The sequence below is a fragment of the Lygodium microphyllum genome, chromosome 1, assembly GCF_053477565.2.
Source record: "Lygodium microphyllum isolate KBCC chromosome 1, Lygodium_microphyllum_v1.1.10, whole genome shotgun sequence".
Lineage (NCBI taxonomy): Eukaryota > Viridiplantae > Streptophyta > Polypodiopsida > Schizaeales > Lygodiaceae > Lygodium > Lygodium microphyllum.
Window position 1 is genome coordinate 148,453,630 of NC_141135.1, and position 17,337 is coordinate 148,470,966.

A 17,337-nucleotide genomic window follows, 5' to 3' on the forward strand; every position below is an offset into this window, starting at 1 on the left:
AGAAAGAATGAACAAAGAAACGGTAAACCCCCACTAGATTTTGTGTTTTCTAAAAACACACACACACACACACTCTCTCTCTTGCACTTCTCCAAAAAAGTATTTAGTTTTTTAATTTTGCATCGAACATAAATAACCTTTGAAACAAAACTAAACTTTAAAAAAAAGTGAGAGCATTCTAAGGTTCAGAAAGGCCTTTTCTGCTTGGGGAGACGGTTTGGTAAACTTCTCCTTAATATTTAGAGAGATAGATAGAATATATTCCACCCATGGGAAAAGCGTTTAAGGGCGGAGCAGCTAGTGAGGTGATTATTAGCTATGATAAAATAAGCGAAGATGCCATTTTATGACTTTTTGCAATGCTTGCTAAATAAGGCTCACGTTGCTTAGAAACGTATGTGTGTTATTCCGGGCTTTTTCTTCCCGATTGGAGAACGAGAAGATCGGGGGTCCAGGGCGGACAAACTCATGACCAAGACCGTCGCACCTGCTGCAAGTTGGGAGCAACGTAACAGGTTAAGTGTTTTCCAGCAGTCCATTGTTTTGTTGTCAATCGATTAAGCTAAAGAGGCGAGTCGGATAGCAGAGCTAGTTAATTGCTGTTTTCCAATGGCTTCTTACCAAACATAGATTTTCTATCCTCGAATTCAATGGCATGTGCAATATCTAATATCTACCATAGCAAATCTCTACATGAGATGAAGAGATGACGATGCTTAGGTAATCTGTCCTCTCGCAGTTCTGGTCGGGAGGAGTTTCGGGTAAAGCACTTGCAGCTTCATCAGCTTGACGGAATCTATACTTTACCCTTATATGCGCCTCCAACTACTTGCTAGCCTAACTAAGATGCTAGAAAATATCCTAATGAAGGGGGATTTTGTCTAGAAACCAAGTCATTCTTTACATTTCTTCTCCTTAATTCCTATTTTAGTTTTGTGGGATTTTGTTGAGAAACCAAGTCATTCAATACATTTCTTCTTGTTAATTCCTATTTTGGTTTCCATTTACTTATCCCAAAAGGCTTTCCTTTGGATCATTAGTTAACGTCATTGGGCCCTACTTGAGAGTCGGGTGCTACTCGAGAGACTTCAAAGGTTGTGATTTGAGAGTCTATGCCTATAAATACGACATTGACTTTCCTCATTCTACATCCTACACATTCATTGCACATTCATTCCTTTTGACTTTGGCACTCGTTTTCACATTTTTCTCTTGTCTCTCCATCCTCTGTACTGCACTTGCTATTCACACCTCATGAGGAGGACCTTATGGTTTATGGCTTCTGCAATCCATTTCCACCTAGCATTTTTGCAGCCTACATTATTTGGTGTCAGTCCTCCTCATCTGGTGTCATTATCAAGCTTATTAGGCTTGTGTTTGCAGCAGTTTCATACTGTTTGTAGTAATTGGTTGCCTAGCAGTTGCCTTGATAGTAGCCATCAGCTCGGAGAGATTTCAGCATATTCTTCATCTATGATAGCTACCGAGGACTACATTTCACTTCCTCTACAACTAATTGTTCTTTCCTTCACTCTTCAACATTAGCTTCTACAGCTTATTGCTGGAGGACATCGTTTTGCTTCCTCTATAGTGTAGATTTCCTATAGGTACTACCGCTTGATCAGACAAGACAATATAGTCACCTTTAGAGCTTTGACTATGTTGTAGCAACTTGGTTCACCTAGTATGATTCAATGATTTATGATTCATCATCTTCTTCTTTTGTGTTTTCTTTGGGTTTTTCTTCTCTTAGTGTTTGCCGTACACTTTGTGTTTCTCCCTGCAAACCCTACTCTCTCTTTGATATGGTATGAGTGCATATCATTCTCTCACACTATTTTGACATGGTATTAGTAAAACCAACCTTTCTCCTCAGATAGGGTGGTAAACCCTGATCAAGTACAACAATTAATAACTGAGCATAAACTGAAATGCACATATTACCTTAACAATCTTAGACAATAGACACCTAGTTAGCCCCAAAGCTAGTGCCCCTTCCTTTATCTTTAATTGCTAATGGATAGTGTACAAGTTGAGATTCCATAATCTTCTTTGTTGATCCAAAAGTCCCTTGCTGTATATACAATCAGTACCTAAGTTGGGCCAATTACCCCTTGATTTTCACCCAGGAATTGCACAAATGGAACCACCAACTAGCTAAATGTCGCCCCAATTTACATTGGATGACTTGGCATATGAAATCCTTATCAATTCCATGAATTTTAGGTGCTGATTTTAGTGTACGATTCGTATTCCTATTGGCATGGGCCTCAAGTGTTAGAGTGAGGCAATGCAGAAGTGAATGATCAAGACAGAGTGAACAAAGAGAAGAGAGAGAGAGAAAAAGAGATAGTGAAACACAAAAAATGTGCAGTGAAGAATGCTATATAACGATGTAGAAATATGCACGGGTGTAGAGAGAATGTTTGCATATATCTCCACCTCGAAGATCGCAATCTCCGTCAGCCCCGAGGGTAGTCTCCATGGTCTACAACTTGAAAATTGGGAGCACAACTGAAGAAGATTGCAAAAATTGAGGCCAATAAATAGGCAAGCCAAAAAGACCCATAAGTAGCAGGTTGATTGTATTAAATGCAGCCGACAGGTCAGCAAACTGGCCGACTTGCAATTTGCAATCTGCTTGATACATGGTAGCTGCCATGTGGCACTTTTGCACCAATCGTTGATTGGGATACCTGCTGTACTTGCTCCCTGTTCGGGAAATGTCTAGCTCTAACACCCCCTCCCTTTCAGATCCTAGATACAGCAGAAGGCTAAGGGATTTGGAGTGTTGTCAAAGTAAAGCTTGAGGAAGCGCCTTTGTAAACAAGTCTACAAGATTGTCCTTTGTCTTGCAATAGTCTAGGGGAATGGTCTCATCTAGAATCTTCTCCTGAATGAAATGGTACTGAATCTCAATATGCTTCGTCCGAGCATGGAACACAGGATTCCTGGCCAAGGCAATGCAACTCTCAATGTTGCATTGGAGAATAGTAGAACCTCTCTGCCAGCAGCCTCCAAGAGCCTACGAAGCCACACTGTCTCACATGTAGTAGAAGACGCTGCTCGATACTTCGCTTGAATCGAAGATAGGGCAACTGTGGGCTGCTTCTTGTTGCTCCATGAAACAACACCAGTACCCAAGGTAAAGCAATAACCTGTCGTGGAACTTCGATGATCCACATCGCTAGCCCAATTTGAATTACTCCATCCGGTAAGTACCAAGGCTATAGCACTTGTATCAACTGGATAATAGATCCCAAGATTAGGAGTCCCTCGTAGGAATTGCAAAATCCTCTGAGTAGCCTGTCGATGAACCATCTTGGGTTTACTCATGAACTTGGCCACAGCACACCTACAACATAATATAGGTCAACACGAGTATTAAGAAGCCATATCAAGGAGCCAACCAATTGCCTATAACGGGAAGCATTTGCTAAAGGAGAATCAGAATTTTGGGCCGTAGCCTTCCAATTCGGGTCCATAGGAGTCTCGACTTTGTGTAGACATCCCGCTTAATGAGATCATACAATTGGTAGCTATGAGATTGCGAGCTATAGCCCACAAACACCTGTCTTTTGGAAGCCGCTTCAAATTTGTCATGCGTCTTTGGGATGTGAAAATAGCCATCAAACCTAAAAACCCTAAGATAAAAACATCTCCCTTAGCCCCAAAGTATGCCTCATACGCGGTTATACCAACAATAGCGGAAGTAGGGGAATGATTAAGGATGTAAACTGTAGGAGCCATAGCCTTAGTCCGTAGACACCAAGGTTTCTAACGATGCTTCATCATGGTACGCGCCATCTCGATCACACTACGATTCTTTTGCTCCAATATGCCATTCTCTTGAGGAGTGTTTGTATTGGCAAACTCATGTGAATACTATAGTTTGTATAAAAAAACAAGCAAGCTCATTAGAAACAAATTCTATGTCCTTATTTAATCGCAAGATCTTCAGCTTCTAGCCCGATTGGTTCTCCTCAAAGAGCAGCCAATCCTTAAAGTTAAAGAAAACCTTTGACTTTAGCTTTAAGAAATAAGCCCATGTCATCGTGCTGTAATTATCCACAATTAACATGATATACAAGCTTTCTCTTAGTGACTTTGTCCTCGTCGGTCCACAAAGATCAGTAGAAACAAGCTCCAAAGGTGCTGAAGATCGCCTCGAAGCCTTGCTAGGAACAGCATGCGAGTCTGCTTCCCACAGATGCAGGATACACAAGGCTATTGTCTCACCACAATATCAGGCAAACCTCGAACAAGCCGTCCCTTGGACGCCTTCCGAAGATAATCATAGTTGAGCTGGCCAAACTGAGCATGCCAAAGCTCGAACTAGGTTTGGGAGGTAAGAAGAAGAGAAGTCAAGGTAGATGAAGACCGCAACTTATAGACTCCATTCTCCTCATATCTTGAAGAAAGAACCTGTCTCAATCTAGATCAAGAATCCGAAAAAAATCCACATCAAATTCGACCAAAAGGCCAAGGGCATAAATCTTGTGCATCAAAAGTAGATGGGAGCCCAAGGCCAGTACATAAAGTACCTCGGATGTATGGCCACCGCCTTGCCCATCGGGAGTAAGATGCATGTCGGCCCATCTCTGTACAGGAATAGACGAACTATCACTAATGAGAATCTAGCCATGCGAAGGCCGCAAATGAGCAACACCTGCTGAAGGAGTCATGTGACATGAGGCACCACTGTTAACAATCCACTCCCGAGTGTATGGGGCTGTCAACATAGCATCAGAAGCCGTCAGGGGGATGAATCCTCAACCACTTCCAAGTGGAGAAAAGAAGCAGATGAGGGAGCAGCCACCACTGCTTCAGAATCCTTTGAAGATTTCTCCTTCTTCTCCTTGTCGGGGCAATCCTTCTTCCAGTGACTTGCCTTGCCACAAGTGTGTCAAGTGGACTTCTTTTCTTTGTCCTTCTTGGATTTGTTCTCCTCCTTCTTTTGGTTCTTCCCCTTCTTCTGAGAGGATTGACCAACCAAAGCCTCAGATTTAGAAGCATTGGTACCTTTCAATTGCTCCACTTGGTCCAAGACCATAGGAACCAACTCTTCCTGCCGAAGAGTCTTAGACTGCCCTGAAGCAATCAAGGCAGAATAAATACCACTGAAATGAGGCGGTAATTGTGAAAGAAGAGTTATCGCCATGTCTTTAGAAGTGATCACCTTCCTTGTGTTTTATACTTGCATTTGAAGTTGCCTTAACTTGTTAATATGCTCCCGCATGGAAGATGACTTGTTGACACTCATGGTCCTCATATGCACTTCCAAAAAAGCACGCTTTATGACGGTCATACGATTATACATCCGATCAAGCTCCAGCCATATCTCTTGGACCACCATCAAATGCTCAATATGAGAGATAACAATTGTAGTATATGAGAGAAATAAAAACGAGTGGATGCGAGTATTGAGTTTATCCCAATGTGCCTAAGGCTTTGCTAACTCCACCTTATCACTGAAGAGAGTTTGAACTTGTTTGCGAAGAAAGACAATGAATAGCCTTCGTAACAAGCTCCGCCAAATCATAGGACTCCAAAGTGGCAAGCAACATGACCCACCAGATGCGGTAATTCACCATTGAGCTTTGGATCTGATGGAAGAGCCGGTAAGATAGGCACCTTCCAGTCCATGATCGCCTGAAACTCTGTCTTGGCCTCAGAAGACATCTTCACCTACAATGCGTGCACAAAACACAAAAAGTAGCCCCCTCTGACTGTGAGAATACAGCCCGCTAGGGCTCTTGACCGCTCGTCCCGCTCCTTCTTCACCCGCCGAAGGTGATGAAAAGGTAAAATCTGCACTTGAAGGCCCAAAATGCAGCCTTCTTCCTTCTCTAACATTAGAAACCAGCAGTAGCTTCAGCAAATCTTCTCCTTTCTCTCACACCCACGCTCGCCTCAGCCTTGTTTTAATGTGCAACCCTCTTGCTCACCCTTGAATGCTGAAAACGCAGACTTGTGTTATGTTGAAATCTCCTCTTGAGATGGGTCCACCCTAGGTTAGTCCTTTAATGCTCTGATACCATGTCAGAGTGAAGCAATGCAGAAGCGAATGACCAAGACGAAGAGTGAACAAAGAGCGAGAAAGAGATAGTGAAACACAGAAAATCTATAGTGAAGAATGCTGTATAAGGATGCAAAAATATACATAGGTGCAGAGAGAATGTTTGCGTATGTCTCCACCTCGAAGATCTCAATCTTCGTTAGCCGGGAGAGCAGTCTCCATGGCCTGCAGCCTAAAAAGTGGGAGCACAACTAAAGAAGACTGCAAAAATTGAGGCCAATAAATAGGCCAGCCAAAAAGACCCAGAGATAGCAGGTCGGCTGCGACTGGTCAGCAAACTGGCTGACCAGCTATCCGACTTGTAATCTGCAATCTGCTTGACATGTGACAGTTGCCATGTGGCACTCTTGCACCAATTTCTGCCTAGGATACTTGCTGTACATGCTGCCTATTTGGGGAATGTCCAGGGGTGGGGTGGGGGTGGGTCTGCCGCGTCGTGGGGGGTAGGGTGGGGTGGCGTGGATGGAGCAAGGTTTTTTGAGGGGGGTTGCCATGTCGTGGGGGGGGGGGGGGGGGGGGGGAAGATTGTGCCATGTCGTGGGGGAGCGGGGGGTTGGGTGAAGCGGGGTTTTTTTAGGGGAGGTGCGCCATGTCGTGGGGGGTTGAGGTGGGGTGGGTTGAGCAAGGCTTTTTGAGGTGCAGTGGGGTGGCGTGGATGGAGCGGGGTTTTTTTAAGGGGTTTTGCCATGTCGTAGGGGGGGGGGGGGGACTTGGGTGTAGTGGGGTTTTTTTTTGGGGGGGGGGGGATTGTGCCATGTTGTGTTGGGGTGGGGGGTTGTGTGGAGCGGGGTTTTTTTAGGGGGGGGTGTGCCATGTCGTGGGGGGGTGAGGTGGGATCGGTTGAGCGGGGTTTTGGGAGGTGATGTGGGGTGAGTTTCAAAGCCACCTCCCTTGGTGTGCTGTCTCTGTACTTCTCGCAGAACATGTGATTCCCTCACACGTTCTGTGATTCCCTCACATGTCTTTGTACTCCTCGCAGAACATGTGATTTCCTCACATAGACGACATGATCTTCAGAAAATCTACAGTACCAGATATATGGGCTACCTCCCTAGGTACGCCTCATCTTCCACACCTTGATGACAATAATAGATGAAGCGATCTTCATTGACAACCAATTAAGTGATGTGAGCTTTTATCCTAACAGGATGGGCTGTGAGTATGGTTTGCCCTCTGTATTTATCAGTGAGCGTGAGACAGAGGGTGGGGTGAGTAACCAATCCTTGCCCTTTACATTTAACAGAGAGGTGCGATGTGTGAATGGAGTGTTGCACGTACGGGTTGAGTCTCTCAATGCACAAAGCATGATCTGTTCCTGTGCAGAAGCCATGGGTATTGGTGTGCCTTGTTGAAGAAGGAAGAGGTCAATCACGAACCATGAACTGCAATGTCCACCTCAAGGGTTGGGAGGGCAGTGGAAGGGCTGGAAGTGAGTTGCCAGTGGAAGGAGGATGTTACCAGCAATAAGAGGTTGCAACAGCAGTATGGTGGAGCTGTCGGGTTGTAGAGAATAGCCGCCAATAAACTAGCTGAGCCGCCAGGCTGCAAAGAACAGCTGCTAACAGCAGGGAGGAGCCTCCAACAATCTGACTGAGCCGTCAGCAACAGAGAATACTGCAGTAAAACGTCGCAGTAGAACGATGCAGTAAAATGCAGCAGTAAAACGTAGTAGTAGAATGTCGCAGTAAAATGCCATAGTAAAATGCTGCACTAAAATGCAGCAAAGGGAGGTGGAGGTGGCAGCAACAACCCTGAATGCAAGCTGGAAAACAGCAATCAGAGGAGGGAGCAACTGCCAGTTAGGGTGTGGATGTAGCGGAAGAAGGAGAGAAGTGGATGCTGAACTCGCCACTAGTCTCTGCCTTCACTAGAAGTGGAGGATCTTTGCAACTATTTAAGTAGATCTAGTTCTGATACCATGTCAAAAGACGATGTACCAGCGACACAGTAGGGTTTGCGGAGAGGAACACTGAGTAAACTCGGTAAACAGTGAGAAGAGAAGAGAAGAGAGAAGAAACTCTGATGAATGGAATGATGAAGATCTGAATCATGGAGTAAATGTGATATAAGGGAACAAGGGTTCTGTAGCACAAGGAAGATGATGAAGACAACCACAAACCACGAACCGCAATGTTCTCCTGAAGGGGTGTGAGGGTAGTGGAGAGGCTGGAGAGAAGAGGTGACAGACTGAATGAATCAGCCGTAAGGAATGAATGAGAGAGTGGCTTATAAATAGGCACAGTTAGTCTAGGGTGGTGTTCCTTTTTGGGATTGCAAACCCTAAACGCAAAATGCAGAAATGCAAAAACGCAAATTGCGGGTGAAGAATGAAGGGTTTCTCAACACTTTTCAACAGGAAGACCACCTAGAGAATGATGGTGACTGAATGAGAGGAGGAGCCACTGAATAAATAGGCCCAAAATAGGCCAAATATGGCATCAGGTCGGCCAACAATAAATCTCTTAATAATCACTAAGATGACCACCGTAAAATGCCTAAAATACCTAGTAATGTCAAGTATAGCCCAAACTCATAGATGAGCTGACTAGATTGCTAACACCAATTCCCCTTGCTGTGTCCAAAATGACCAACAAGTCTTCAATCTGATTTGCCCCTTGCTTCGGGCAATCAATTGGCCTTCACCCGCTTTGATCGAGATGGAAAATGCCCCAACATTGATTTGCTAGTCCCTCCACTTGAATTTGACCGAAAATAGCTTTAGCCCTATCGAATGCAAGTCTTGGAGCTTCCAATTTCTTGCACTCTTTTCGAGGCTGTTGCTAAACTCTAATTTTTACTGCAAATTAGGCTTTACAATACAGAAATCTGAAATTTCTTAGTCTTTGGTGATCTCAATGCTGTAATTTGTAGAAAGGTTGGAAGATGAGAGAGAATGTTGAGGAGAGAGAAAATTCAGACTTTCTTCGCGAAGAACTGAAGAAAATTAGTCATTTACTCGTGGTGCCTTGTCTCAACAGCCTGTAAATGTTGTCATGTGTTATTGGGAACCCTCTCCTTGGTGTCGCCAGTGGCATAGATGATGCCGCTTGCAGTTTGGGGGTCCCTAGGAGCTGTTGCGTGTAGCGAACCTACTCTTTCCTGTTGGAAAATGGAGGAAAAACAGTCCCAATCAGCTCCGATAGCTCCCTGTGATTCACAACAGCAGAATAGTCACGTTTTTCCTCTTCTTTAGTCTCCCACCAACCTTCATGGGCAAGTTTGCCAAATGGTAGCCTTCCCAAATGGTTTTTCTAACATTATCCATGCCTTCCCAAATGGCTTTTCCAACATTATCCATAATTAAATATTAATTTTTATTTTGGTGTCTAGAAAAATAATTTGACTGGCCAATAATTAAATTGGCTAGGGAACTTTCATTTGTGAGTGTGTCTGTGTCATCTTTGACCATCAGATTGGTGTTAGGTACCATTAAATGCCACTTCTCTAGTGTCACGAACTAACACTTCTAGCCAAATGAATGACCTAGGCTAACAATTGGCACCAGATACCACCAAGTACTTGTGTAGCATAACTTATAGCAACTTTTGCCTTTGACATCCCGTGATTTTCTCGGGTCACGGGCTCGTAAATTTACTCTAATCCCAGTTATACCTCACATGTGTAACATTTACTTAACTATGTGATTAAAAATTAATCTACATGTTGAGTGAGGTTTCAAAAATACATGTCCTCATGACATTAGGATACACCTAGTATTGAGACACTTGGACATGAATTGAACTTTGGCCTCGATTAGTTCGCAGTTTTTGTAATCGTTTGTGCATGAAGCCCTTATGGAGACTCAATAGTGTAGCGCCGCTAAAGTTAGCGCAATAAAGTTGTATAGCATAAACAAGTGGGAGTAGTGCAATCCTTTCAAATTCTCTATAAGAAATGGACTAGAAATTTTTAATACTATTGTCTTGTGCATTGTGTTTTTTGGATTGTTTTGTGAACCATTTGATAAACATGAGATAGTGATTAGAATCCCATTGGCCATTTTTTCGCAAATGGCCTTCAAAAAAGTTAGAGAGTCACCTATTTTTTGTTATTCTTGGGTATCTTGAGATTGATGGATATATTGAACGTACTAATCGAAATCAATAAAATCATGACATGTGTCCCTCATCATCAATTGATTGGGAGCATTACCTTCCACAAATTGGGTTTGCTTATATTGGCTAGTCTATATAGGTCATTCATGTTCATGTGTGGTCATGAGGTGAAACAACTAATTGCCTGTAGACTCAAAGGAGAAAAAAAAGTAGTTCTTAGTTGATGTCTTAATTGATATATGCAAAAAAGAAGAAGAAGTAAGGATCTCAAAGGAAAGCAACAAAGCTCACAATTGTACTTTGTGCCAAAGTCAAGTTCCCTTTAGATTTTCATTGTTTATTGGAAAGTATTGTTTTGGAAGTGACTTTAATTTACATATTTACAACTTGCTCAATGTTAGTAGACTTGCTTGATTTGATTAAGCGATTTAAAGGGATATTGAGGATATGAAGCAAATGTCTTAAAGCATATTTAGACTCGTGGATAAGTATCAATCCTTGTGTGTTTAGAAAATCATAACTAATACCACACCCTTCATGAGCTCCAAGAAGATATGTGGGTGTACGTCAAAATACAAAAAGAGACTAACATGATGAGCTTCAACAAATGCACAATTATCTTTAAGGTGTGATTAACCATTTAAAATTACTAAGAAGATAAGTAGGTTGTCCTACTAGTTGGAATTACCTCCAAATATCCAAGTTTGTCTTGTGTCCCATTAGTCATTTGAAAGAATGCATGGGGCAAGGTGAACAAGTTTTCTTGATCGAGGAAGTTTCTTGTCCTAAGGGTGACGCTCATTAGACTTCACTCAAACTCAAATTGATTCTTCAATCTATGATCCAACAATCCTGAAGAATTGTTTATCTTGTTTACTTAGTCAAGTTGAGATATCCTTAAGGATTGGAGGTGGAGACTACATGGGAGTTGGTTTACTTACTCCAGAGTCACTTCACTTAATCTTAGTGAGGATACTGTCGAGCATAACAATCATTCATGACACGAAAAGTGTTACATGTGCATTTAGGATGGGTGTGCGTTGCATTGGTCACTAATAATGGGTCACATAGTGACTTGGTGTGAATGTGTCTTGAAGGCTAGGGCATATTAATGGTTAGTTGTCAATGGCCACTGTTGCGAGCGCTCACCTTGAATGTTCGAGGATGTAACAATTTGGTCCTTTATGAATGATTTTTTTCCTTAGCAATATTCTCAAGGACCGAGTCAAGGAAGTGACTCTTTTGTGTTCCCTTGTTGTCTTTGTTAGCCTACCTGTGTTAGTCATGTTAGTCAGTGTTATCTCCTGGTTGTGAGCTCCTATCAGATTCTGACGGAGACATAGAAGCTATGGTAGCCTAGGCACATTTTCTTTATTTGTCGGCTTCCTGTGTGCATTCCTAGGCCAGTTGCTCTTTCCACAGTCTGCCTACACTTGCTAGACATTGTCATTGCCATCTAGGATTTTTTCGGGGTGTTCCCTATATTTTCTCGGTAGTTATCTTTAGTGACCAGCATTTATTGCTGGTCGGCCAGCATTTGTAGCCTCCTTTGGATCAGCTCGGCCAGTTTTTGGGTGTCTTGGCTATTTATAGCTAGCCTCCCCACTTGGTAGACACACACACTCTTCAGCCTTTAGTCTTCCCTTTGTAGGTGCATACTCCGACACTCCAACTCGCCGTGCTTGGTGTTGCCATTTTTGTTAGCTTGATCTGGTGCCCTCATTGATGCTTTGGGTTGCATGCAGGGACTGATCAATCCATCATCATTGTATCAACATTCTCCTCAATTAGTGTGGTATTCTTCCCTCATCTTCTGCTTCCTCCCTCCCTCTCTCTCTCTCTCTCTCTCTCTCTCTCTCTCTTTCTGCTTCTCTTTGTGTTCGTGTTTCTTTTCTGTTGCGCACTCTCACATGGTATCATCGCCTAAGTGAGGACACAACCTTGAGATTTCTTGCAAAAGATTAGGTTTTCATCACGAAGGAGTAGTTGAGATTTCCAAAACGCAAAATTTTCAGCTTGCGTTTATTGGCTGAACAGGTGGTCCATTGCCCGTTTGTATCCCTAGGTAGCCAAGCGATAGTCTACAGAGACTAGACGGCAACTTTTTGACATCAGACAGCCTCAGCTTTTGCATTTTGCTCAAAACACAAATTTGCATTTTTGTAGGTGCTTCCTAGTACAGGTGATAGCATTTTGCTGCAAGCGATTGCTTCCTAAGCCATGGCGACAGCTTCCTATTGTAGGTGACAACTTTTTGTGCAGGCAATAGCTTCCTGCTGGGAGGCGATAGGTTTTTCTCTGTCAAATGCAGACTTCTGGGTGATTGCAAGTTCAAAGATGTCTTTCTAGTCATGAGCTTTGATGATTCAGAGGAGGAGCTTTTTTCTAGACACTCTTTTGAGCAGAGACACGATTATAGTCGGCATGAGGAGTTCCCTGTTAGCACCCATCCCCCTTCTATTCATCTTTCACAGAAGGCTCCATCCTCAATGAAGATGTCGTTCTTGATACCTTCGGTATAGGTGCTTGTCTTACCTTCATTACTCAAAGAAGACAAACTTGATGGTTCGAACTATTCGTTGTGGTTGTGTTAGGTGAAGTGCATACTCAATATCTTTGATCTTTGGGCTCTTAATTCAGATTCCATTCCCTGTCCTAAGGAGGATCCCACAGATGGAACTTCTATGGACCGTGCAGCCTTGTGGGATTGGCAAGCCTGATCCTTCCTCTTTATGAGTTTGGAGGATTTTGTTCTTGCGCATGTTTGCAGGTTGAAGATTGCGGTGGAAGCGTGGAAGAAGCTTGCGTCTTTGTATTAGTACAAGATGTTTGCCCACAAGATTTCCCTGGAGGAGGAGTTGTGGATGCTCAGTCTTGATGATTTCTCCTCTATGAAGGAGCACATCACGGAGATGGAGGACATGCGAGGTGAGCTTGCCTCTCTTGGCCGGATGATATCCTTTGAAGACATGGCTATGATCCTTTTGACTGAGCTATCATCTCCTCGGTTCGATGTCTTCTACATGAGCCTTATCACATTGAGGACTTGCGAGATGCTCTTATGGGAGGAGCTTTCACCGCTTGTCTTGGAGGATAACAAGCGACTCAATGAGGTTGGAGCCCATGGTTCTGGCTTCACCAAGGCATTTACTACAGGTGCAGGTGGAGAGAAGAAAAAGAAGGCACATGCCAAGGACAAAAAGTAGAAGGACAAGAAGGATGAGAAGAAACCCTAGTGCCCACATTGTGTGAAGGACACTCATCCCGAGGAGAAGTGTTGGCAAAAGTACTCCCATTTGAAGCCCAAGGAGAAGGATTCGAAGGTTGCCCCAACAACGACAGAGTCTGTCTTTATGCATGTATTTGTCAAGGAGGATACAACTCTTGCTTCTTCAAGAGAAGCCTTGATTGGTAGATAGTAGGACCTCTTCTCACATGACTTATAGACAAGATTGGCCTCAAGACCCGAGTGCCAAAGGGGGCACAGTCACCATTGGTGACAACTCTGCCAAAGTTCTCTATGTACTGGATCTAGGTTTTATGCTATTGTCTTTTCATGGTCTCACACAGTTTTGGACCCGTGTGGCCTTTACACAGGATGCGGTGATAGTGGAGGATGCTTCTATAGGTACCATTCTTTGGACAGGATCCTAGGAAGGTGGGCTCTACATGCTCACATCCTTTGTTGTGCGGTCTTTCCACGAGCTTGGGTTACTTGGCATGCTTGTTATAGTCATCTTCATTTTGATGCGATCCGACGGGCTTCTTGGAAGAAGATGGTCGAGGGCCTTCTAGATTTTTCTTCTATTCACATTTTGTGCCCTCGCTATTTGAGGGGCATATGGTCATCTTCATTTTGATGCGATCCGATGGGCTTCTTGGAAGAAGATGGTCGAGGGACTTCCAGATTTTTCTCCTATTCACATTTTGTGCCCTCGCTATTTGAGGGGCAAGCAACATAGGCGGCCACATTCCAATGTTGCCACGAGGAGGGCTTCTACACTGCTTGACTTGGTTTACATCGACCTTTGTGGACCTATGGACATGGCTTCCCTTGGGAAGGTCAACTATTTGATGCTGATTATAGACGACTTCAGTTGTTATGCGTGGCCTTATTTTCTGGAGTACTAAAGCGAGGCGTACTCCTGTTTTTGTGAGTGGAAGGTGTTTGTGGAGACATAGACTACTTGCAAAGTTCGTGGCGTATGAGCAGATCATGGTGGTGACTTTACTTCTAGCCTCTTTTCTCAGTTTTGCAAGGACCACAGCATTCGGGTGGAGTATACCCAGCCAAACACACCTTCAAAATGGTGGAGCGTGCGAATCGGACCATGCTAGAGATGGCCCAATCAATGTTGGAGCATTGGGGTCTTCCTTATACCCTTTGGGGTGAGGGTGGCCATTGTGGTTCATATCCGCAACTGCTCGCCGATTACTGTGTTACAGGATATGACTCCTTATGAGGCTTTCTTTGGTTGAAAGCCTTCTGTATCTCATTTTCGCATCTTTGGTTGTGATGCTTTTGTTCATGTAGATAAGAAGAAGAGGAAGACGAAACTTGACTCAAAGTCGAGAAAACTCATCTTCGTGGGCTACAACACTATCATGAAGGGCTATTGACTCTATGATCCGACAACATGAAAGCTTGAGATGGGTAGGGATGTGATCTTCGATGAGGCTTTGGTCTGTGAGGATCCTATCGATGGTTCTGTTTGTAGGTGATTCTTCGTCATTGATTGACCCCTCCCCACCCTCAATTCTTCTTCTCCCCTCCAAGTTGCCTCTTTGCACCTCCTTCTTTGTCTTTGGCTTTTCCCCCTCCTCCTTCCTCTACTTTGGCTTCCCTACCCCCAATTGATGGATGCGATTACTACTTGTACTTCGTCGCATACTTTCACCCCTTTTTCCTTCCCTTCGGAGTCTTCTAGAGGTGCTTAGCCGTTCGAGGGGAGCCTTCCTTAGATGAGGACGACTTGCCTTCCCTTGGTGAGGGGGGGTCCCTACCCCAGACAGGTGCATTGTAGGTAGTGGAGACTCCACAGTCTCCCTTGCACTAGGATGAGTCTATTTGGATTCCGTGTTGGTATTGACAGCTCATGCATGATTCATGTGTTTCTCACTTTCGTGCTTCTCCTGCAGGTCCACGCAGATCAGCTCACTTACAAGCCCAGTCGAAAAGTTCACTAAACTATGCTTTTATGTCACACATTCTTCATGATAGTGAGCCTACTACAGCTGAGGAGGCTTTTGCATAGGATATTTGGTGTGAGGCCATGTAGGAGGAGCTCGATTCCATTGAGCGTAACCAGACTTGGAAGTTGGTTCCGCATCCTCCGAAGCGGAAGGTGATAGGTGTGAAACGGGTCTAGAAGACCAAGTACCTTGCTGATGGTTCCTTGGACAAGCACAAACCTAGGCTTGTTGCCAAGGGTTTGGCTTAGCAGGAAGGGGTGGACTATTTTGAGACTTTTACACCGACGGCTCGAATGTCTACTATTCGCGTTATTTTGGCTCTTATAGCCCACCACCGTTAGTCTGTTTATCAGATGGACACAAAGTTAGGCTTCTTGAATGGTGTCCTTGAGGAGGAGATATATTTTTCATAGCCTCTTGGTTTTCTTGTGCAAGGGAAGGACCATGTGTATCGATTGCGGAAGGCCCTCTATGTGAAAGGGAGAGTGCGCAATGGGAGTGCGAGACAGAAGTGTGAGTAGTAGTGTTGAGAGTGAGAGAGAGTGAACATAGAGATAGGTGTACCAGATTGTGATGGTACATAGCATAAAGAATGTATTTATATGTTAGGGTACAAATAAGGTTGTGTTTACACCCGTATAACTTTATACACTGAGATGAATGGACTTTCCATCCAACAACCTTCCACTTAAAGGCCCGAAGTGGTACCTTTAAGCTAACCAACTCCCACTAATCAGATGCAATGCTCGTGTTGAGTCTTTGTAAGACTCTTAGTGAGAACTTCTGTAGGGTTATTTTGGATTTTGATCTTAGTCAATGTGACAAGGCCATCATCCAAGACCTGTCGAATGAAGTGGTACCAAACACCTATGTGTTTGGTACATGCATGGAACATGGTACTCTTAGCTAGACATACTGCACTTTGGCTATCATATCCCAGCTCTGGAGTACTTGAAGAAAGATCAAAATCCTTGACCAGACGGCCAAGCCAAATAGCTTCCTTGGAAGCTTCTGTGGCTGAAATATATTCAGTCTTTGTAGTACTCAGTGCCACAATTTTTTGCAACCTTAAACACCAAGAGATAGCCCCACTAGCCAAAGTAAAGACATACCCACTGGTAAATTTCCTAGTTGAAGGGAGTAAGCCCTGAAGTGGAAGCACGGAGCGGAAGCAAGAGCAAGAGAGAGAGAGACACACACACAATGTTGGAACTTCCTTCAGTCACAATGCGTGACCAGCCTTCCCTTTATCTAAATGTCACTGAAAGAATAAAGAATGAAGTGACAATGATGGGCGCCTACCACCTGCAATGTATAAGTGTGCGGATATGCAAGTACTGTTAGTGTAACTAATACACGGGCGGCTAGGCACATGCGCTTTTACCCCCCAACAATCTCCCACTTAAAGGGGAATGTGCCCTTAATGAGGAAAGAACAAGAAAAAAAGTGACAAAGCACAAATCTACATAAGTACAATAGGATGAGGAAAGATGTCATCTCATCCAATGCCCATCAACTTCTTAAGGAATGCTAAATGCTTAGCTGAGAGACTTTTACTGAGCAGATTTGCAAGATTTTGGTCAGTTGAGATCTTGACAACCTCAATGGACTTGTGCTCAATGATCTCTCGAATAAAGTGGTAACACACCTCAATGTGCTTTGTCTTTGCATGGAAGACTAGATTCTTGACCAACTGAATAGTACTCATAGAATCCAAATGCGGTGTAGGGACCGCATCATTAATGCCAAGGTGTGCCACCAGATGGCCTAACCAGAGAGCCTCCTTGCAAGCCTCAGTGGCTGCAATATACTTTGTCTCTATAGTAGATAGAACCGTGTATTGTTGCACCCTGGACATCCAAGAAACAACACCTCCAATAAAAGTGAAAACATAGCTAGAGGTGGACTTCCTGCATAATCAGAGTTAGTGTACCCCACGACTCTTGTATCTTGGCCACCATAACATATGTACATAGCTACTGTACCCTTCAGGTACCTCATGATATCCTT

At 43.8% G+C, this 17,337-nt stretch overlaps 1 protein-coding gene across 3 annotated transcripts in view; it reads left to right on the plus strand.

Annotated features, from left to right (window-relative positions):
* The first annotated feature begins 244 nt into the window (after positions 1-244).
* The window catches only part of LOC148041800 (uncharacterized), a 143,067-nt gene continuing 125,974 nt past the window's right edge, over positions 245-17,337 (plus strand). For all 3 annotated transcript variants that reach the window (XM_087682567.1, XM_087682576.1, XM_087682559.1), the window contains exons 1-2: positions 245-305; positions 391-515. In XM_087682567.1, the coding sequence (XP_087538693.1) occupies positions 270-305; positions 391-515 (161 nt within the window). In that variant the 5' untranslated portion in view covers positions 245-269. The remainder of the gene's footprint in view (positions 306-390; positions 516-17,337) is intronic.